Source organism: Lepisosteus platostomus, chromosome 12 (assembly GCF_059453375.1).
Source record: "Lepisosteus platostomus isolate fLepPlt1 chromosome 12, fLepPlt1.hap1, whole genome shotgun sequence".
Taxonomy (NCBI): domain Eukaryota; kingdom Metazoa; phylum Chordata; class Actinopteri; order Semionotiformes; family Lepisosteidae; genus Lepisosteus; species Lepisosteus platostomus.
The window spans coordinates 20,857,639-20,881,628 of NC_142622.1; the positions used below are offsets into that span (position 1 = coordinate 20,857,639).

At 36.9% G+C, this 23,990-nt stretch overlaps 1 protein-coding gene across 5 annotated transcripts in view; it reads right to left on the reverse strand.

Moving 5' to 3' along the window:
• tsnare1 (T-SNARE Domain Containing 1) overlaps positions 1-23,990 on the reverse strand; it is a 244,146-nt gene that overhangs the window by 48,562 nt on the left and 171,594 nt on the right. For all 5 annotated transcript variants that reach the window (XM_088601358.1, XM_088601356.1, XM_088601357.1 and 2 more), the window contains one exon: positions 518-636. In XM_088601358.1, coding sequence (XP_088457484.1) covers positions 518-636 — 119 coding nt within the window. The remainder of the gene's footprint in view (positions 1-517; positions 637-23,990) is intronic.

Below are 23,990 nucleotides of genomic sequence, written 5' to 3' on the forward strand. Positions count from 1 at the left end.
ATTTTTTTGTTTTTAAATTTCATTTTGATAAAAGCAAACCTTTTTGGCACTTTATTTTTTTCTTTATTTCATGCATCACTTTAAATGTAAGCTCAAAATAACAAAAAAAACACTGAAAAAAATACGAAACAGTAATGTACATTTATCAAGAAAGTTTTAAAGAAAACAGTGTGTTTTAAAACAATGCTACTCACAATCCTTTCAATTCAATCCATTTCAGTATTTTGATATAAACAGCTCCTAAATTGTCGCATTGATTCTGCTAATTATAAATCACATACAGTAATTAAGAAGCTAGTTGCAGAATAAAATGGTGATGGGGTTAAGACAACTGCCTGTAATTTGCCCTGAGTAGCCATGATTTAAAATAATATTTTTGTTGGAACTATTTTCTAGATTAGTCATCTTCATTGCCCCTATGATTTTTATTTTCTAAGTGAAAATATACAGTCTGTTCACAGTTTTAATATAAATAAATCCTCCACACTGCACAGACACAGACATTATAAGCACCTACCTGGAGCTGCAGGATCTGACTCTTCATTTTCTTACTGAGACTGCAATTATGATAACCAAAAAGGTCAAGACCACTGCTCCTGCCAGTATGAGGTAGCATATTTTTCTTCGGGCCTGTTTCTGGGGAAAGATTGAATAATATCACTCATTATGTCATACTTACAGTATCCAGAGATCACATTGAGCTGCTTAGTTTAGGTTTACATGAAAAAAAAACCTTGAAAGCAACCAATGAGGGAAACATTTATTACTTTCTTGTTGTCTTATAACAACAGAAGTATTAATAATCATTTCATTTTTTCCAACGTATTCAAAGTACTTGAGAATGTTTTGATGACAGCACCTGCAAGCCACTGTAAGTTATACAGTATGCAGATAACACTGAATCTTTAAACAAATAATATTAATATACACCAGATGCTATTCTAGGAAGACAAAAAGGATAACATTTTATCAGCTTTATCTAGAATTACAATTAAGTAATAACTGAAATTTTGTTATAGAACAACAGTCCTCATAGAATAGACAACATGAGGTAATGGAACAGGAAAAGGTTTATTCCATTCTTAAAGGAAAAAAAAGGAAACACAATATTGATGCCTGAACAAGGTTCCACAGCCAAAACATTGTGTCTCTTTTCTTTTCCTTTCAGCATGGAATGAACCTTTACATGTTCCTTTGCAGCCTAGGCATGCTGACACAGCTCCTGACTTGAACTTCTTCAACGTGTTGCGATGTCTCATGTGTTACTCAGTTTGGTAGGAAGCTACACAGTCAACAATAAAAGATACTTCCTTGTTAATATTAAACAAAAGCTGTTATGGACAGATATTAATGAATGTGTTTATCTGCCTTTATTGCATCCCTTTCTCAAAGAACAACACTTACAAAAAAACCCGAAGTTAATATTGGTCACTTACAGTATAAAGAGGCCCATGAACTATATCTGTCTTCTAGGTGTGCACGATATGCTACTGTATACAGTATGTATTTTGTAAAATCCAATAAGTATATGGTATATACTGAATATTAGTTCTGTAGTTTGGAGATGTTAATTATCTCTGATTGATTGAACAGTCTCTCATGACTATACAGTTCAGAAAGACAATAGCTTGATACAGATAGTATACTGTAAATCACTGCCGACCAATATATTATGAATTTCATCACAGTCATCTCTTTCCTTAACTGCTAATTTAAAAACACAGCACTAGTGAACAAGTTAAGGTATTTAAACTGTAATCGGTATGCAGTACCTTTCTGGGCCTTATCAATGCATCATATGTGGTATATTTCACACACCCAAGTGATTTATGCCACACTGTACCTATACATTCAGTCACTCACCAATATATTAGGACCTCCTATGGAATAATACCCTGGGTTTCTATGAATATTAAGAATTGCTTAGAAACTGGCACCTGCCCCACAAGGTTTGGAAATATTTGCAATACAATACTTTCTTATTTCCTTAAGAGGACTGACTTTAGTAGATGACAGTAATGGGACTGAACTTTATGCTCCACTGCTTCAACTCTTTTTTAATAAACCTTTAGAAAGACTCAGCAAAGATGGGGTTTTGTGGAAAGTGATTTCAGGCATTATTATGACAATGAATACAGTTTTTGGATGCAGTTCTGAGACAGTACAGTATGGTGGCATAGTCAGGATTCCCTACTTGTTTTGGGACTCATATTTGAGACTTCAAAGGCTGCAAGACATTCTGAAGATGTAGTAGACAAATCTATTTACAGGGGAAATATGTTTTCTTTCTTTCAATGTAAAAATATATGAGTGTTTTAGACATCTGGCATTTTGTTGAAATGTCCCTATCTATCATTGTTCTCAAATTTCTCATTAACCTTAGGTACTGTAAGTTAAATTACTGAATCAGACAAGTTGTGTTTCCTCTTATCCCCTCAATATACTTACAGTATTCCTTTAATTGCCGAGATACAAAACAAGTATGAAAAATACAAACACTTGAGAAAATGTTGACATTTTTTCTTTCTGGTCTCCAGGAGCACCACAAATGGGATGCAGATATGTTGTGTCAAAGGATGAGGGAGTACAAATTCAGTGTTGTTTTGAAGCTCTCTCCGCTCCTGTACAAAGCGAAAGGGAGCCACAGTATTAGGCTGAAGCGAACTGGAGTCTTTAAATCCTGACTCGCTTCAAAGCAGGGAGAGCAATTCATCTTCTTATCTAAGACTCAGAACAGTCTTTCTATGTGAAAAAGAGAGAGAGAGGAGAAAAAACTGCTGTCGAGTAATTTTCCGTTTAAACGTTCCACTCCACAACAATTTGCATAAGAAGTCCCGTGTCCGTGATAAGAAGATTGGTAATTTTCAAAGGCTCGACGGGGATTGGGAATTAAAAGCCTCTCTGTGCTATCTCCACTCTTGCAGCTGTCCACCTCAGAATTCTCTGCTTTTCTCATTTTTTTTAACTGCTCCTTATAAACTTTCTGTCCCTTGCTCCCTCTCTCTCCTTCTTTCTCTATATCTCAGAAATACACACTCCCACCCTGTCTTTTTTACTTCTCTCCACAAGAGAATGAAAGTGGCTGCAGCGGGGAAAGGAAATGATTCAGGTTACAAAAAAAAACCTGTTGCTTTCCTTTAATTTTGCAATCTTCAAAAGATTTCGAGGAAGACAAAACTGAAGCACCCTGAGAAAACATGAACGTGAGGAGAACATACTGTACAGTACAAACTCCATGCAACTCCACCCCAGGTCCAGAAATTAATCCAAGGATCTGGCTCTGCAAGTAGCAATTGTAAATACTGCATGTCACCCAAGTATAGCTGTACATTATATACTATAATGCTAATTGAAATCACATATAAAGTGCAAATTAGTTGTATTTCTTAAATATTTAGCATATAGACCCATGTTAATGCTCCTATCTTTTTTTGGGCTCACAGAATTAAATGCATCAGTCATCGTCCATTCATTGTCTATTTAACTAACTCAGATAGAAGCTGTCACCTGGATTCATTATCCACCTGCTCAATATTGTGTGATGAAGCAGGTCACCAAACCTTTTTTATCCCTTAACCATGTTTCCACTTACTGTAAGTCATTTTCATCCTTCAGCTTGTATCCACAGTCACAAGTCTGGAAAGGATTAAACTTGGTAAAGATCCAATAAAATGTGTGCTTTGGTGTGTGAATTTCACATTGATATTCCACAGGGGAAAACCCCAAGGTGAGTGTTCTCAGTGCCTTCTGCACAGCAAGCTCTTTAGTTAACAGGAAAGAAACTTGGCATCATCTTATTTAGAACCCCTTCCAGATTGCCATTGAGTTCAGTGGGTTCAGTGCAATTCAAACATTACATTACCATAACCCTATAAATTGTGTGAACTCAGTATTCTTTAAAAACAGCCGAATGTACTGAACCTTTTGGGTGCTGTGCTTCCAGTACTAATGAGACCTAACTGCAAAACCGTGTAAAGAGCTGAAAATGCATGAAAGCCTCAGTTTTGTTTGTAGTGTTTTGAGAGGTGTTTTTGCATTGCAAAGTGAATGGTATGGAAATAGTAAGTCAAAAATGAAAAACAGGGAGGATATGACAGATAGTTATTTTGACAGTCTTCTGTTTATATTTTTCAAATTTGTAGAAACCTATATCTTTGTGGACTGTGGTGCATTATGAATGTTAAAGTTATCTTAAGATACCATAATGTTAAAATTTCAGACAGGCAACTCATCACAGTGGTTAAAGTGGGGAGCTATGTCAACTTGTAAGCTGAAAATTTCCAAGTAGGGCTTAATTGCATACTGTTAAGTAAAAGGGAAAGAAAACATTTTGGCTGTAGAACCTGAAGAAGTTACTTTTATCCATACCTGTATTATGTGGTTTACAGAATATCACTCTCTTTAAATTTCAATGTTTCCTTTTAAACCACATACATTTCAAATTGTATCTTGCTTATCTTTCTGAACATTTGAAAACCCACTAAAAAGATTTTCACCCCTAGCATTCTCCCTTAGCTACTGTTCAGTTATTCTTATAATATCATTGTTAACTGTTAATTCAGTGTCCTTGTATTCTTACATTTAAATCAATATGCTGCTAGCCATGAGGAGCAGGTGTTTAAGTTTGTTCTCAGTTTTGCTTGTTTCCAGCTTCATTCCCTCTGTTAAGAGGCAGTTACTTAGTTCAAATAATCCTCTACCATTACTCTTTCCAAATAGGCCTGTTTCAACATGCTTACAGTATACTGGTGTCTTTTGTTCCAGAAGTAGGTGTTAACTAGTTACAGCAACTATGCTAAATTCATGTCGCTTAACCCTACTTACTGTACACTGTACAGACTTTTACCTTTTTACCTAATAAATTAAGGACTAATGTTTATCACATCAGCCTTCTTTAGTCTTATAAACTTTTAAAAATGCCAGATCACTTAATAAGCTGGATGTCTTCCTCCAGGAAAGCAAGCCTACAAATAAACTATAGCTATATTGTCTCTGTTTGTAGACTATCTGAGGACAACCAACCTATTCACATAAAAATAGACAAACCTGGTAAAATTGTCCTAATTTATAAGGTACTGTACATAGCCTGTTAGAGTGACAATTACAAGTACTAGTCTAGAGACAAAAAGTACTATTTATTACTATAACCAGTATCACAGATACTTGAATGAAAATAAGATTTCTGGCATAACCTTGTTTCTTTCTTAGCTTAGTGTAGTTTGGGAAAGCTGATTCTTATTATGAAAGAGTTGTTCACAGTCAGTACTCCAATAAAGTAACATTTTACTCCAAAGAACATACATTTACTGTATGCAGCTGGGTATTTTACTGGAAAAAATTAAACAGTTACTCCATACTGCTGAACACAGCATATAAGTAATGCACTCCAAACAAATATAAATTATTAATAAAAAAACTAATAATTGTACACAACAGTATCACACCACCATCAATTATGTTAACAAAACCAGTTCAAAACCAAAAACTAGAAAATCTAAAGTACTTTATTTTGTAAAATCAATACACAAAGTATAAAATACATTTGTATTTTATACATACAGCAATGTCACATGAAAATACATAAAAACTAAATATTTAACTGCCATCCTCCCACTTTTAACACATATATGCCAATCATAAATAATCTTAATTGTGATATGAATTAAGTAAATGTTTAAATACTTTATTTAAATACTTGTTGAAATACTAATAATAAAGTTGAAAAGTATAAGACCATTGTTCACTAGCCACCACAACTTAATAGCTAGCTTCTTTCTTGGAGGCCTTGAAGGTTGCATTTTGTTCTCATTGTAAGGCCTCATGTGCAATGTTATTAATATTTCACAACCGATTCTAAAATACCATCCCTCATTGGAAAGGTCTGACACCTCATTACCATGAGGTCTGTTCACCTGCCAGACAGATTGCTCACTTAAGCATCTGTAAAAGGCTATAACAGTGAACAGCATGATTGTTTTAAACAGATGTTTATGAAACCCATAAAGATCTTACTCTTCTTCTGAGAAGAGTTGGTTGAAACAGATGTATTCTCTGCATGTTCTACAGTCCTGACCCAGCAAAAGAAATGATGACTCCAACTTGTTTTTTCAGAGTTAAAAAGGTAATATATTAACTTCCATATAAATATGCTAATCATAACCACACCATCAGCAAGGGACATTGTGACGGACCCTAGTATCAATGTGCATGCTCTTTAAATACCAAAGCCTAATTATACACATGTGAGAATGTAAAATTCTAAACCCTTTACCAATTAATCAATAATTAAGTCACTCATTCCCAGTGTGGCATCCCTGTTGTGATTACAAGTATACCAGAAGGAAGTCATGTCTTTAGAAACAAATGTACTTTATGTAGCATAACTTCCAGAACAACATAATTCAACACCCCATGGATTCATATTGATCACAAATGTAATGTAATATATTTAAAGCACCTTGGACTCTAACAGCAATACCTTAAGCACAGTAAAAACAAGAAAACATTTTATACTTCAGCCTTCTGGGGAAAGAAACATATACCATGACAACCTCCTTCATTATAATTCTGAGCTGTTGTGTTGCATGCAATTTAGGTTAGGCTTAGGGTTCAGAATTTCTTCAAATAATTAATGCAACTTTCCACTCATTTGAGTGCACAATATACCTCCCTGAAAGAAAATATTTGTCAGAAAGGGCTAAGCAAGACCACCAAACTAAAGAGAACATACCAACAAGGGTAAAATTCTATTTTTGAACAAGAATTATATTATTAGAAATGTTGTGTTGGATGGTGATCTCAATGAGCATAGTTTCAGACCTGGGTTAGAGTCCCCTCAAATTTGGTCTTTCCTTGTTAATAGGCATGTGCGTTCAATGCCAACGGTAAGATACTGAAATGTATTAACAGTTTTTCAAACTTTTGCCATTGGACATTTTTGGCAACATAACCTTTTAGAGCAATGCAGTGTAGGAAAATATGGAAGAAAGAAATTCTGAAGATATCACTGAAATAATGGTTTTCCTAAATATAATTTATATCCTAAAACACAGCCATAACATCATATTTGTCAGAAATGGTTAAGCAAGCAAACCAAACTAAAGAGAACGTACCAACAAGGGAAAAATTATGTTTTGAACAAGCATTCTATTATTGGAAATGTTGTGTTGGATGGTGACCTCAATGAGCATAGTTTCAGGCTTAACTGGGGTTAGATTAAAAAATACACATATTTGATCTTTCCTTGTTAATAGGCATGTGCGCTCAATGCCAATGGCAAGATATTGAAATGTACAGTTTTTTCAAACTTTTGCCATTAGGGCAATTTTGGCAACATTCCCCTCTAGAGCAATGCAGAGCAGAAAAATATGGAAGAAACAAATTCTGAAGATATAATTGAAAAAAATATTTTCCTAAATATCATTTCTGTCCTAAAACATAGCCATGGCATCAAAAAGTATGTTTGTTTTGCTGGACACATACTGTACATACTTTTTGGAATTCTACTGAAAATGTTGTGTTGGATGGTGATCTCAATGAGCATACAGTAGTTTCAGGCTTAACTGGGGTAAGTGTCGAAAAACGCCCCAAATTTGGTCTTTCCTTGTTAATAGGCATGTGCATTCAATGCCAACGTAAGAATTTGAAATGTATTAACATTTTTTTTCAAACTTTTGCAATTGGGCATTTTTGGCAATATCACCTTTTAGAGTAATGCAGTGTAGGAAAATATGGAAGAAACAAATTCTGAAGATATCATTGAAAAACCCCTTTTCCAAAATATCATTTCTGTCCTAAAACACAGCCATGCCATCAAAAAGTATTTGTGTTTTGCTGGAATCCTAACCCTAACTCTAGCTATGGGTTTGTGCTATGTTAGGGCTAGGGTTCAGAATGTCTTCAAATAATTAATGCAACTTTCCACTCATTTGAGTGCAAAATAAACTTCACTGAAACAACATATTTATCAGAAATGTTTAAGCAAGCACACCAAGCTAAAGAGAATGTACCAACAAGGGAAAAATTATATTTTTGAACAAATATTCTACTGGAAATTTTGTGTTGGATGGTGATCTCAATGAGCATAGTTCCAAGCTTAACTGGGATTACAGTTGGAAAACCCCCCAAATTTGGTCTTTCCTTGTTAATAGGCATGTGTGTTCAAATGTATTTACAGTTTTTTCAAACTTTCGCCATTGGGCATTTTTGGCAACATTCCCTTTTATATAACAATGCAGTGTAGGAAAATATGGAAGAAAAAAATTCTGAAGATATCATTGAAAAAACTATTTTGCTAAATATAATTTCTATCCTAAAACACAGCCATGACATCAAAAAGTATCTGTGTTTTGCTGGAATACCTACCCTAACCCTAGCTATGGGTTATCGCTAGTTTAGGGTTAGGGTTCAGAATTTTCTCAAAGAATTAAAGAAACTTTCTACTCATTTGAGTGCAAAATATACTTTACTGAAACAACATATTTGTCAGAAATGGTTAAGCAAGCACACCAAACTAAAGAGAACGCACCAACAAGGGTAAAATACTATTTTTGAACTAGTATTCTACTATTGCAAATGTTGTGTTGGATGGTGAACTCAATAAGCATAACAGATATAAAGTATATGAATAGAAAGATCAAAGATTGAATTCTCTGTACACCACCAAAAAAACAAACTTTTCATATTAAGGGGGTTTTGATTGAGAAGCATTTTTTTCATTGTTTTCTTTTAGTTTTAGAATACAGTCATCCAAAATATAACTATCATTACTGTATATTATCTACTATTTAAGCAATAAAACTGTTACCTTTTAGTGACTTGCTTATCTAAGTCATATAGATACAGTATGCTACAGAAGCCTCCACACAGACCTACTGTATAGAAAAGCTTTTCTAAGAAGTGAAATTATGAACAGTATTAGGGACTGCTAGTTTGAGTATTTTAGCTTAAAAGGTAACTGGTTGTGATCATTATTTTTATCTGCTGTCACTGTGCAAATGACTCTTGTACTGTAAATCATTTGGGAGTTGACCTAAAGGATTGTGGGAGGATATGGAACAAGCTATCCAGAGAGGCTGTTAATGTTTTAAGAAACAGCTAGATGAGATCCTTTAATAAATTAACTACTATCTTCAAAACAGTCTAGATGAGCCAAATGGCCTCCTCATATTTGAAACTACTGCTATTTTAATTTTTCCAAATGCTACTGTAAATATAAAAAAATAGCAAAAACGATATTTGCCACTGTGCCCAGAAAAAGGTGTGTATCTCTTTAAGAAATATTGATGGTTTCAACAATATTCTAATTTAAGAAGACTAAGATACAGTATGTCCCCAGATCCTCACTAACTTTTGAAGATGCGCTACAGAAAGCACACTGACAGGTTGCATCAAAGTGTGGTATGGCAACTGCAGTATTGCTGACCACAGAGCCCTACAGCGGGTGGTGAAAACTGCCCAGTCCATCACTGGGGTTGCTCTCCCATCCATCCAGGACATTTATGACAGACAGTGCTTGAGGAAAGCTCTAAGCCTCATCAAAGACCCCACACACCACAGCTATAGACTGGTTGACCCTCTACCATCTGGAAAACGGTACTGGAGCATTCGGGCCCGGACTACCAGACTCAGAGACAGTTTTAACCCCTGCACTATCAAACTACAGTATTAAACTCTCAGCCTCTCTCACCTTGGTGTTGTTTTGCACATTGCCTGTTATCTCTGTCTTTCTTTTCTTAAACAATTGTTTTTTGTACTGCTTACCGTCTGAGAGCTTGCTAAATAGCATTATGTTATACCATATACCTGTATATGAGTATAATGACAATAAACTTGAACTTGAACTTGAATTTACAGAGATTATGATCCCATGGTGCATTCATGACAATCCATGAATCTTTTTGCAAAATCATGCGTTTGATCGACATAATTGTGGCTACAAGCTGAATAACTGAAGTTTGATCGTTTGCTGCAATGTGCTATACTGTAGCTTTCTCATCAGACAATTCAGAGGCTAAAGTTTCCATTAAAAACTTGTAAACTGATCTGTTGTTTTTGTGTCAGTGAAACTATCACATTTACTAACACATCAGGTGTTGTATTCTCTGTCTAAACACATTTACACCTAATTTTTTTAATTTTGCTTATTTTTAATCATTATTTATTTATTATTTTTATTTCTTAATTACAGTATTTAATACAGTACAAAATAATTTTGAGGAGTACTGCACAACCTGTTATTTTCACTGAAGCATGGAAATGAAAAGCAGAATTATTTATTTTCAGAACATAAACCAAAAGTAAAATAATTCATGATTCAAAAATATTTCCACTTTTTAATACTAAAATATACTTTTGCACTAATGAAACAATGTTTCTTGAAAATAATCTACTTCTCAGTCTGAGAACAGTGACAAGTTAGGAACAAAGACTGCCGGTTTGCCTCTAGTTTGTACACTCTATTTTAGTCTTTTAGTTTAAGAAAGAAAAAAACTTAAACACAAAGCAAGAATTTTCAACTAGGAGAACCTTCACCCTGAAATATGTTTTTAGAAAAACAAAAAAATAATAAAACTGTTTTACTATACTAACTAGGTTTTTCTAGACTTATAGCAGAAATATTACACTGTCAAATTAAATTAAGATTAGATTGAAAAGAGAAATTGTACAAATAAGCATTGACAGATAAATATACATTTAACAAAGAAAACATGAATAAAATCATATTATATCAAATAAAAGAAACATATATAAGTACCCATTTAACTGAGCTTAACTTTATTAAGATTGATTGATAATACACTGGTGGACACAACACAGCCAAACAATTGAGATATAAACTTTGAATCAAAATGGATCCTTTAAAAGCAAAGGAAAAACTCTATTCCAAATCAATCCTTTTAAATTGGTTTCCATTCTACTATTATTTTGTAGTGTAGATTAAAATGAAATTGTCACCTCATGCCTATTTACAAAAAGAAAATAATGAGTGTCAACTGTATATCTATATACTCAGGCTGAGTATAATGGAGGCGCAATGGTTTGAATTGCTGCCTCACAGTGCTGTGGCCCTGGGCTCAGTTCCTGGGGTGCTATTTGTGTGGAGTTTGTATGTACTCCCCATGTTCAAGTGGGATTTTTCAAAGGTATTCCAGTCTCCTACCATGGTCCAAAGACATACTGGCAGGTTAATTAGCTACTGGCAAAATTGGCACAGGTGTGACTGTGCTTGTCTGCGTGTGCCTGGTAATGGACTGGTATCCATCCAGGGACAAGCTCCAGCTCCTCAGTATTTGATAATGTGGATTGAAAATGCATGGATAGATATTCAGTGTACAGTACCTTTAGTTTAAACACAAACTCACACGACACCTGGAAAGAAAGCCAAAAACTATGTCACTCTTTCATTGGAATTGCAGACAATTATAAACAACATTTTTGCAGAAGTACTGTGTCAAAATCTCATTATTGAATAATGTTTTGAAGCTCAGATAGAGCAGTGGCACAGCCACAATTGCATAGGTGTGCAAAGGTGTTTATTGTGAGGAGCTATGTTCCCAAAGTCCACAAAAAAACAACAACATTGTGAACAATAACAGTTAACCAAAGTAAAAAACACAAATTACTATATAGACAAGAATATGTACAGTACACTGATTACTTTTAAAACTAAATTGCTGTAGGCAGCTCTTACTCAGAAGTACAGTACTACACAAGTTTCCTCTTATCTTGCTCCCCCTGGTTTCCAGAGGATCTCCTTTTTCTAATTAAAGCTCCTCCTTCTAGCGGGTTCCATTAAAAACAAAAAAGAAATTAAACAGAATAATGATCAGAATTCTGATTAGACTGTTTCCCCAAGGAATATACAATTAGCAATTCTCATTTTATTGTCAGAAAACAAACATACCATTAGTCTTTTTATGTACATACTGTAATTGTTTTGATGAAAATACCACCCACATGTAAGGGTATCAACTCAGTAAACCATGCATGGGCAGCCCTGGGACAGAGCATGACTAAGGCATGACTAATGACATGCAGGCATGACTAAGCTAGACTTTGTGGCTATGCTATGTTTTGGGTCCTACAGGTTTATGGGAAAAAAAAAAACATTTTGCTGGTGGGAAATTAAAAACAAGGTACTTATCAGAAACGCGTGAGATGTACAGTAAATGTCTGAATTGGTGTTTCATTTTACTTATTAAAACAAAGGATACAGGTCTATGATTTTAGGATTTCAGACTGGTTAAAGTCTGTTTGTGTTTAAAACCAGCTTTTTATTGTTTTTGTTTAGAAAGTGAATTGTTGTGTGCATGTGTGTGTAAAGTACTTGTGGATACCCCACAAGTACTAGGTGATCTGGAAACAGAGTTTCCAGTGACACACCGCAAAGTACCTGATTTTTGCACAGTGATTTTACATTACAAATAGCAGAAGTCCAAGCTTCAGCTCTACCTTCTTTCCATCAAGAAACAGCTGAATGCGATCTTTGGATCAATCAGCTACAAACTACCAAACAGATTACAAAGGCCAAATGACCTACTCCTGTTTGTATCAATTATGTTCTAATGACATTTTTACTGTTCTTTTTTAGCCCCAAAGAAGCTGTTTGCATAGAGGATGGAACCCCTACTATACATCTTCCACAATGTGCAGCACCCATCTGAGTGATACAGAACAAGCATCATGTACCATTATGCACCAGGAGGCACCAGCAGGCCCAGAGCACAACAGAGAATGTAGAGATGTGAGAAATTGCTTTACCAAATTAGTTAAAGGGAATCTTTAGGTTGGACAGATTGGACCACCTGCAGAGTTAAACTTACTCAGTGGACTGGGGTTGACACCGTACTCTCATAGTGCTATGGGACCTTTAATGTTAAAGCAGTGAAAATCTTGTTTTATTGTCTCATATGAAAAACAACACAGTATAAACATAGTGGGGCATTGGATTGAAGACATTGGTTAGTAGAGATCTTGCAGTTACATGGTTTTCCTTGGAGGTCACCCTTTCCAGTGTTGAACAGGTTCAGCCTTGGTTAACTTTTAAGATCTGACTAGATTGGGTTTAAACATTGTAATGTCATATTAGACTTCATATGGTTCCATTTTAAAGACTTTGGCTGCATAGTAGGGACTAATAACAGGGGAGACCGTTGGTCTTGCAAGTCATCAAAAGTCAACCTTTCGATAACGATTTTGTACATTTGGGAATACATTCCAGCCTTTCTTCCTTCTATGATCTATTCTGAATGAGTTCCTGGTCTCTAAATTCTCCACGATTTGTAGGTAATAGGAGCCACAATTTCAGTCTATTTTGCTGGAATTTTCACTGGAAGGACAAATCTAACGTCAATTAGCTCTGCTAAGGATAGTGTGCTTATTTAGTACCAAAATGTTTTATAGAATCATTTCTATTATTATTATTTTAAAATCTCATTGGACCAGAAAAATGGGAAGCCCATAAAATTACTAATATTATTGTGCTGCTGCTGCTTCTACTATAATCGGCTTATATAGAATTTACATAAAATAAAGTGTTCCAGTCTCTTCTGATTATGGTGTTTAAAAAGAACAGTAAATAAGCACAGACTTCTCTCTAATGCTTCCTTCTGTTGGCACAGATTGCCAACCAGAGAAGTGATCTGTGTTATTTTATTGCACAAGATGGCCATCTTTGATAACCCACAGTAAAGAAATTACTGAATACATATTAAATTTGCACTTTTGGATATTATTCTATGTTATTGTTGTTGTTTTTTAATCACCTCAATCAACTATTAAATATTCATCTCAACCTAATCAACTCTCTTTATTATTTTTGGAAAAAAAAAACAGGTACTGCATTAGGAAAAGAAATCTATTAACCTTCTTAATCTTACGGACGTTTCCCTACTGTGTTTTGAGAACATTTTTGTTAATTTAATTTCTAAACTTAAAACAAGTAAGAAACAATGAATGATATACACAAAATCTCATTTGACCCCAAACCCTCTTTGAATTACTTTAAGCCAATTGTTCAGTTGCTATACACTCTGAGGATGTACCTGAACGTAAAGGACGGATACAGTGAACATCCTGGACAAATGGGCGGCACATGAAATCATTAACAAAATACTGATACCAAATAATGTGCTGTGAAAGCCTTGTATATTTTTTTGAGAAACAATTCACTACACACTTATAAGCAACAAAACAATCAATACAACAAATATAGCTCATTCAGAAATTCTTATTGCGTCCAGGTGAGCTTATCAGTTTCACCAGGAGTGCTCTGAAAAAGCTGGCCAGTTTTAAAATCTTAAAAGAAGCAGAAGTATGTCCTTTCAATGGCCACAGGCATATATGGACCAATAAAAACTGAAGACTATTAAAATGTTTTTAATTTGGTATAAACAAGATCTCTGATGATTTCATCCAGAGAGCTGCAACAAGCCATCATACTCTATATTTAAGATGGCATGTTATTGACCATGTACTGGTGAATATAATCATGTAGTATATTTAACGTGTGTAATTGTAACATGGAGTAGTCATTTATTTTATTTTAAATTACAAAAACAATATATTGAGTATTTGGAAAGAGTATGGTACAGTATATGACTGTATATTGGCACCATTAGAAAAAACACAAAACTTGGCATTTATTCAAACAAATCTATGGTCATTATTAGTATCGGCACTTTGTACCTCCATTGCTGTATCACTTGCACCATGATTTCAGGTGGTAGAAAGTGCTGTATGAATAAAATACAGAAAAATCAGCATCCAATAATGCTAACGATGAGGGAGAGGTTCCTAATGTAGATACTGTATTTAGCCCAATTAACTGCTTAATCCAATACAAGATTACAGGGAAACTGGAGCCTATTCCAGTGAGCAATGGGCACAAAGCAGGCTACACACTGGATGGCACACCAGTCCATCGCAAGGCACATACAACCACAAACACTCTTACATTAGGGCCAATTTTCCCAGAAGACAATTTTCTGACCAGTATACTGTATCTTTTGACTGTGTGATGATGCAAACCAAGGCTATGGCCAGGGCCTCCTCGTCTGCAAGTGAGGACTGTACACACCTGGCTTATTTGCCTAATTTGTATCCTATGTGTAACTAGAATACCAGTAGGTAAAAGAACTGATGTGACTTGTCCAGATGGTGATTCCACATTCCACTGGATTGACTCTTAGGCTGTATAAGTAGCCTTGTGCGCCTACGTTGTGGGTCTGTGTCCAGGTGCCTGCTGTTCAGGGTGAGAATGTAGTGGTAGAACTGCAATGAGTTTAGATAGCACAGGAGTAATTAAATGACTCCTGTGTTGTTCCATCAGCAGATCACTGGCAGTCTCAGTACTTATGGTGTTTTTTTAATATGGAGAAAGTTAAAGGAGGACTTGGAAAGATTTCCTTTTCTTTTTAGATTTGTTTTATTTGTGACAGAAGGATTCACAGAATAATGTATAAGGGATTTGCTAGTAGTAGATTTCTTAAATTTGTTTGGAAGCTCCTGACTCTATATGAGCACACTCATTAGTGTAGTTTTGTTGGAATCTGGGTGTAAAGGGGCCAGATAATGTACATCAGAAGATCTTGGAGCAGACCTGCAAGCCTGATTGTGAAGGACACAGCCAACTTATGAGTGTCAAGGTGTTCCAGTACAGGATATTAAAATAATCTTTCTTTTAATGTTTTTTTTAAGAGTTCTTTTTGGGACCTTAAAGGGGAATATTCTTGTTCCATCCCTCATGGTATTTTGTCTGAAGATTGAGACAATAGGAGTGGAAGAGGAACTGGATAGACTGTACAATTGGGACCTCTGTTGAATGGACTGGATATGGAACTGTATAGGCTTCCCCGAAAGGAGACCATCGGTGCACCCTAGGAGCCTGGAGGAGTTTCAAAAGACATAGCAGTAACGGTGACAGACTGTGAAACGTGCGCTAATAATCTGGTGATATGCCCGCTCCAAGTCTCATTGTGGCCAGGGGATCAGCATTCAGCACAGACTGTTAGAGACACCCAAAGTAAACTAGAACATGCTGTAAAAACCCACAAGAACGTAAAAAATGTCTCAGGACCTCATGACTTTCAAACAGATGCATAGCGATATCTCTGATATGATACATTGTAATGATTTATAGTGCAGATAGGATCCTGCAAACCTCCAAGTAGGTTTCTTCCCAAAACTACAGGAAAAGGTCATTGTCACCCAATGGAAGATCCACCAATTGGGGATCTGTACGGTCAGTATCAGAACTAAACCTGATGGTATCTCAGCCAATCACCAACTTGTGATGTTGTCCCATATAAACTAGAACCCACTATTCTCATCAGTTAGCTCACGGACTTGAAATCTCTTCATCTAAACTGGCAAACTGACTTTTACAATCATGGAACTGTAAGCAGTCCAAGTCAGACCTTTCTCCAAGATACCATGTAGAGAGAGTGAGCCTGTAAAGTGCAGAATTATTTCTAAAACAGGAAATCTTGTGCTGGAGAATCTACTATTATTTTTGCCTGATCAATAAAATTACACAGTTGGACCTTTTCTGTCGAAATCCAGAATATTAAAGCATATTCTGAACATAAGCTATACCTGGAATGAGCTAAGTTTTCTTGTCTACCTTGTGGCTGGACCTCAAGAAGACAAACTATACACAGACTGTTTTTAAAGTCCAAAGTTAGCAAGACATGACTTGGACAGTGCTCCCTGAGCCCACTGCAAGGAAAAACTCTTTCTCTTTCTCCTCTACACACACAGGGACCATCCTAGCACAGAGAATGTGCTCCCTTCCAGCCATGGATATACCAGGTATAACCAGCTTCATTTGACCAGTGCAAAGTTTGGCCAACAGATTTGCTTCAGGAAGCATCCTTCATTGTCCAGGACCAAGGGCTGAAGGACTGCCCTTTTTTCAGCCACCTTCCTGGCTTCTCTCCAGGGCAGCCATTCTCCAGTTCTTCAGAGTACTTTCCTTTTTTCTTACCCTCTTTCCTTGGGCTGTCTGGGTCACTCCTCTTTTGTCTGTTTCTTCTTTTCCCACTTTTCAGTTCCCAGGGGAGACATTCTTTTCCTTCCTAGGGTGCCAGGCATTAGGAATGCACTCTGTGGCAGAGAGAGCTACACCACATTTGCCTGGACTCCTTGGGGATGTCTGAGCTTCCGGGCCCTGACTGGAAACTCCACTCACTGCTGTGCTGACCCTGGGCTCCGGAAGATGAGAGTGGTTTAGAGGATGGGTCACTTTGTGACCTGCTCTCAGAAGATGTCTCCTCCGGTTCGTCCAATATGGCACCTGTGTTTCCCATCTCATCCAAACCCAGCTGCTTCTGTCAGAGTGTACAACATGGAGGTCTGAGCTGACAGCACCTGGTCTTTGATGAGACCATAAGGGTGTACCTTGAATCACCAGCTCCTGGGCCCTCCAACTGGAAAACCAAGTTAGGGTTTCCTTCCTAGATGTTTTTCTGTGGGACCCCTCCTCCCAGTGAAGCACAATTATACAGCATGGTTTCTTTCATTCTAGTGCATCAGTCTACCACTCGGCCGGCCTGCATCCCTGGCTACTCAACAGGGTTGAACTTCAGACCTGCGTTACTCTTTTTCCCCAGGAGCTCTGTAGTAGGAATCCTCTTCCCAAAGCAGAATGAGTGACACCCTGAGCTTAGAGGCTTCTTGATTCAGGTCGGCAGGCTGAGTTGGGCAGTTTGAACAAGGGTTGGCGCTGTGCCATGCCAGCCTTACTCTTTTTTTGGCTCAACTATACTTTTCCCTTGCTGACTGGTCAGAGCAATCCCTGCTCCACTGGCCAGTTTGTTTATTATTATTTCTTTCATTTTGCATATCTGCCTGCCTGCACCCCAGACTAATTAAGAGGGCTCTCCACAAGACCCATACAGTCCCCTGTTTTAGGGGAGCTCGGCAATATGTTTTGCCTTGAAGCCAAAGCTTCCTGATTCTGATCTATGGGCTGTGGTGCTCTATGCTGCTGAGGGCTGGTGCTTTGTCATACCAGCTTTTTTTCCTTTTTTTGTTCACCTGGGACGGCCCGCTTCTCTTTAGACTGTTGCGTCTTTGCTCATTTATCTTTCGTTACTGTGGCCTGGGCTAATTGGGCCCTGCTGTACAGTAATCTATACATCTATTATTACTCCCTTTCACTGCACTTTCCCTATGTCCCAGAGTACTCAAGCCCCAACCAGTAGGGTCTCTTCTGATGTTTCCACCGCTCTCTGGTTCCTTGCACTTGGGTTCAGACTATTTACCACACGCAGTTGTATCCAGCCATGTTGTAACATTTTCAGTGTGAATCAGATGGCTGTCCAGTTGAAAGTAAGGTGGTGTTTTGGAATGAAATGAACTTGTATGTTAAAAAACTTGTCAGTGTAAAGAATGAGAAAAACAGCTACAGTATTTGCAGTTTCAGAATCACAAGGTGATTGGTAATGCCATATTAGTTCCAACATCACCACTTGCATCCTCCTTGCTCCCATTGTAGAATTAAAGACATTTTGGAGCAGGTTTAATTTTTTTATGCAGTGTCACACTTCAGTGCACAAGGAATCATTTTCACATCTGCTTCCTCTTTGGCTTTTTGTGTAAAATAAAATTCTGACTAGAAATAAGAAGACATGAAAAATAAGTGCAATACAATATGTACAGGTCATCAAGTTGCGTCAATATACTACTTTTTTTTAAATTCCTATTTTTAACAATGATACCAGCCTATATTAAATTTCCCATTAACTGCCTGCCATAGGAAAGGAAAGAGTTTCAATGACATGTCTCCTGAGTGACTTGTATATCTTTTAAGAATTGTTTTCACTTCCATATTCTGTCACAGGACAGCTTGGCAAAATAAGATAATGATTTCCTGTCCAGGCACTTCAGTTATAGCTGTTATATTAGAGATTAGTTAGATTAAAATAAAATGATGCATACTTTAGCTTTTGAGTAGCTAAGATATTGCAAACACAGTAGACCAGGGTTACCAGGGGTACCAGGGGTACCAGGGGTAACTAAAATAAAATAATGTTCCAATCAGTAAATAGCTGCCAATTTAGTATGGCCCTAGGTAAGGTAAATGAGTAAATGTTTAAAAAAATAAAAGCTTAATGAAATTTAGTTTAGGAAATAAAATTAATTTTTCTTACATAATTAGAACACAGAAGGCCCCCTTTTGTCTTTAAAATGAATAGAACTTTCCAATATTGGGAAAAAAAAGTATAGCATGGAATTATATTCTAGACAGATACAGCTAGAGACCACTGACGTTTCACTGACTCAGCTTCCAGAAGTAAAAAGTTAGATTTTTTTGTTCTGATTGACCAACTCTGTCAGATGGAGTTTCAGACAACTGAAAAGCCAGTATCTCCCCTTCCTCTGATTCCTGTCTCTCCGTTTTATCCCCATCCCTGCTCCTCCTTCCTCTTCTGCTCCTTCATTGGCTGTCTTTTCAGCCCACACTTGAGACTCCTTTTTTCTTTTAGTCTTTATTTCCTCTACTTTTATCAAATTAAAATCATTTTATATCTAATCACTTGCTTTCACCCTGCTCCTCTGTGCTATTTAGTGATTTTCATTTCCGTGTCACTTTCTCTGTCTCCAGCTGCGTTTATCTGACCCCCCCTCCCTAACCTCACTCCCTTGTCCTTCGGTCTTTTTCTCTCCCTCCCCCTCATGGCCCTATTCCATTCTTTCTCTTTCTCCTCCTCTGCATCCCTTTCCCTTTCTTTCTCTCCTCCTCCTCTCCACCATTTATGCTGCTTTCTCCATTTTGTTTTTCTTTTTTGTCTGTCTGCCTCCCCCTCTCCGCCCACCACTTCCGTTCTCTCTCTCTCCCTCATTTTCTCTCTCTCGCCCCCGCCACAGTGTCTCCTTGCAGTCAGTGCAAAGCTACTGGGTCTGCCTGACGACAAGCTGAATCCTCAGTGCGCTGAGAGACGCGTTAACACTTTCCCTGTGCCGCAGATGGCACCAGAAAGCTTACTTTCAGACAAATTACCTAATACATTTTGAACCATTGTGACTGTCTTTTATGTCAGTTTTTTTCTAGTATCCTACCTAGGTAATGAAAGGACTTGAATTTTGTACATTAAGCACGTACAAAAACACCTACGCAATGACACATGCAAAAATGCATTTAACCGGAAGTGGAGGGAGGGAGAACAAACAGGAGATTCTAAAGCAGAACATTGATAAATGAGGTTTGGTCCTGTCTGTTTTAATGCCTTTCCAGCATAGTCAGAAGACTCTGTTCCTCTGTTCTCAGTGGCAGGGTCCACCTTAGAGTTCTTTCCAGACACTGACCTCATCTTGTTTCTAACTCCTCCTGCCTGCACTTGGCTGGGTCTTGGAAGTATCACAGTTCAGTTCAGGGCATGTAAAGAAGCATTAAGGTCAGAGTGGCTTGAGAGGGTGAAAAACATGTTCAATAGTATTACGAAAACAAAAGAGCTCAGTGTGAAACTATACAGGATTAAGAAAAGGGTAAGCAGCAGGAATCTATTAACCCAATGTAACCTAAATTCCTGCTGACTTGAAAGCTTTTGGACATTTTAGGAGTGAGGCATCGTGCTCAAAGGTATAGCACGAGAGCTCCATCCAGGATTTAAACCTACAATCGATTCAAAGCTTTAACCACAATTCTGCGCTGCTGCCAAGTAATGCAGACTTCATGAACACACAGAAGTAAGCCTGAGGTTCTACAAAGCACACCATCAGAACGTTTGGGTTTTTGTCAATTCAGAACCTATCCTTGAAGCACTACATCTTGGATGGGACACCAGGGAAAGAGCACTCAACTACACAGCAACAATTTAGACCTATCTAGGTGGGAGAAAACAGGAGCTCCTGGAGGAAAACCCTTTATGGGCATAAGGAAACAGCGCTAAGAAAGCACTCCAGTCTCTGACACAGGAGACAAGAATTGTACTGTATGACTGTAGCATTAACTGCAATGTCATCATCCAGTAGTGGCAATAATCAATTTTAATGGTCTAGCAGGCTATCATCAATAGCCTTTATTAAAAAAAACTACTGTAAGAATAAAAGAAAGGTAGTAAATGAGAGGAGGCCATTTGGATGCTTATAACTAATTGATCCAAGGAGAGTGGAAAGAAGCCCTTAGTGTGTGTTCACCTGACAGGTCTCAGATCCATAATCCCTACATTGGCACAAATAATTAGTGTTAACAAGTGTTATGCTTCCATGTTAGTGAAATTGCACTAGATTCTGTGCAGTACATCTTATTTCCCAACTATACAGTTAACGTTAATGTCAACACAGCGTCCTCCTCAGAGTGTGTTTCAATGGTTGGGACTAGCATTGAAAAGAAATAACCTAATCAATTACCAATTCTCAGTAATGGAATAGGCCACAAAGATGCTTTATATAGCATCAAATCCTAGCACAGTATTTATCCAATGCATTCCAGGTTTTTTTAGGTGGGTTACAAAAATTAGAAAGACAAATGTGAACAATTACACAAGAAAATTTTTTGATACAGTATGTCATTGCTTTGCAGAAGTGGTGTGAGGAGTTCATAATTCACCATCAGTTCTTATAGAGTATAGTGTAATTGTAAAGCTCCATATTGTAGCCTTTCTTTATGTAGTTAATTCTAGGCAGAATGCTTACTTTTCAAAATATGTGAAGGAGTAAAACTCAAAATAAATAAAAACTGAATTATTTTCCACTGGAGGGACAATACTTTGTTTTTATCCCATGTGAAAAGATAACAGCAGTGAAATTTGAAAATCCTATAAAATAAACATACCCCTGTATGAGTAACATAGCTAGACACATTTGTTTTTCTAGTTTTTAACCCTAAGAAAAAATACAGAATGCATATGTATTTGATAGCTCTAAGAATCTTAGTGTGGTTCAATTGCCTTTTTCTATTCTGAGCTATCAGTGTTTCGATCTTTGTGCATTTTATACCACCCCTTTCTATTCTGACCCACCACAGTCCCAGCACAAACCTGGAAGATTCAAAAGAGACACACACAGGGCAGATAATAAAGTGTCCCACTTACCAGTTGTTAAGTGAACAGCCCAGTGGGACAGAGCTGACAAAAGAATGATGGTGGGCTTGGCAGGATGGGCTAACATGAGGACTACTGCTTTCCTCTGGAGATCAATTATAGCTGCCCATGGGAAGCTCTTAAGTGCCATAATTTACAGAAGAGGAGGGGAGCAAAACAACTTCACAATTAAATCTGATCTCCCTGGGCAAGTAGTAATATTGGGAAATAAATTAAGGTTATGTCTGGAGCTGAGCCACAGCTCTGGTAATGGTACTGAGCTGTGCTCGTGCGTGCAGCTCAGTGGGTGTCAGTAGTGGGCAAAGTAAACAGGAACACATTTCCTAGTGATTTATCTTGATCATGTTGACCAGTAATTCATTTCTTTTCCCTGTGAATACAGTTCCTGAATCCCTTAGCTTTTTGTGCTTCCTGGAGCAGAGTCTTTACTACATGGAAGACCTTTAAGATGAATATGCAGTATGACAGTGTGCTATTCTCCATCATCAGCTTTATGACAAAGAACAAGTATTATGGATATTTTAAACTTAGACAAAGATTAATGTAGAAATACTGGACTTCAATCAGTCCTTATCAAGGGCAAAATACTATTTGTCTGATATTTACTGTAATACGATTTCTAGTTTATTTCATGCCTAAGTCTAAGCTTAAGCCTAAATTGCTTTAAAAACAAAATCATAATTAAAGTAGGATGTAACAGAAAGGAATTGAATAATTGCAAATCACATACACAATACCATAACAAGTAAACTATGTTAATATTTAGGGTAAACCTCAGTATAAAGAAGCAGGTTATGTTCATGTACAGAAATAGCAGTTTCCAAAATGCTAAATTTTGTGTCCTGCAAATTATATCTATCTAACTCCACACACTGCTGGACTTTTCTCCAGTAGAAATTTTGTGCCAACTGATTCTGCCATAATTACTCCTAATCACGTCTTAATTGTAAACGTGGGTAGGAAACTGAGCGTCAGATAGGAAGCGGCGCACACCACTGTCAGCCCACTACCTGAGAAAGCAAATGTGTGAGTTTATTAAAAGCATGAGTCACACCACAGCGCTGCCCTCAACACGTCAGTGTGGGATACCCAGGATTTACTAGATTTTTCTTTCATTTGTCCTTTACTATGTTAACCTGTCACTGAGATAACATGAGACAAATATTTTATCGGTTTTCCTATCTACCTATTAAACTGCTTCAGTTTTTCTGCTTTTTCAACAAAGAACACTTAACTAAAAATATCAATTGTTCATTTTTTAAAGGTTTTGTTTTAATCTTTTTTTATTTTTTAATTTATTCCAATTAAAGTACATTATTAGCTCCAAGAAACTGTAGTGGATGACTAACAAACACCAAATGCAGAAGTATGTCTTTTGAATATCAAAGACACTACTGAACTTTTTAAAGCACATGCACACTTACATGGCATAACTGAAATATCAGTCTGCCCCATGTCTCTGGAAAATAATGTCATGAATACTTGTTTCTCAGCAACATAAAGGTTTTAAAGGTTTACAGTTCTAAGACTATAATAAAATGTTTTTGTAACGGTTAAAAGCATGGCATTAAATATGATCTTCACAATACTCTCAATGTAATTTCATTAACAATGTTCTGATTACATTTGCTAGAATTTGCCTCTGCATGACATTGTTGTGAAGGGTGACCAGATACAGTAGGTAAGATGCCATTTTGTACCATTGTGTAAACAGTATGATGCACTATTGTCTTTGAAAGTTCCACAAATGTGACTTGTTCTAGGGTGCTGAGCATTCTAAAAAGAAACCAGTTTCCCATCACAATGAATGACTATGTATTAAGCTAATCATGAGAACCTCACTAGTTTGAGACACAGCAAGACACCCTTAGAAAACAGCAAGATTAAAAGCTTTGCCATCTGCACAGCAGTGTACCTGTTAGTAATGACTGATCAACAGAAAAG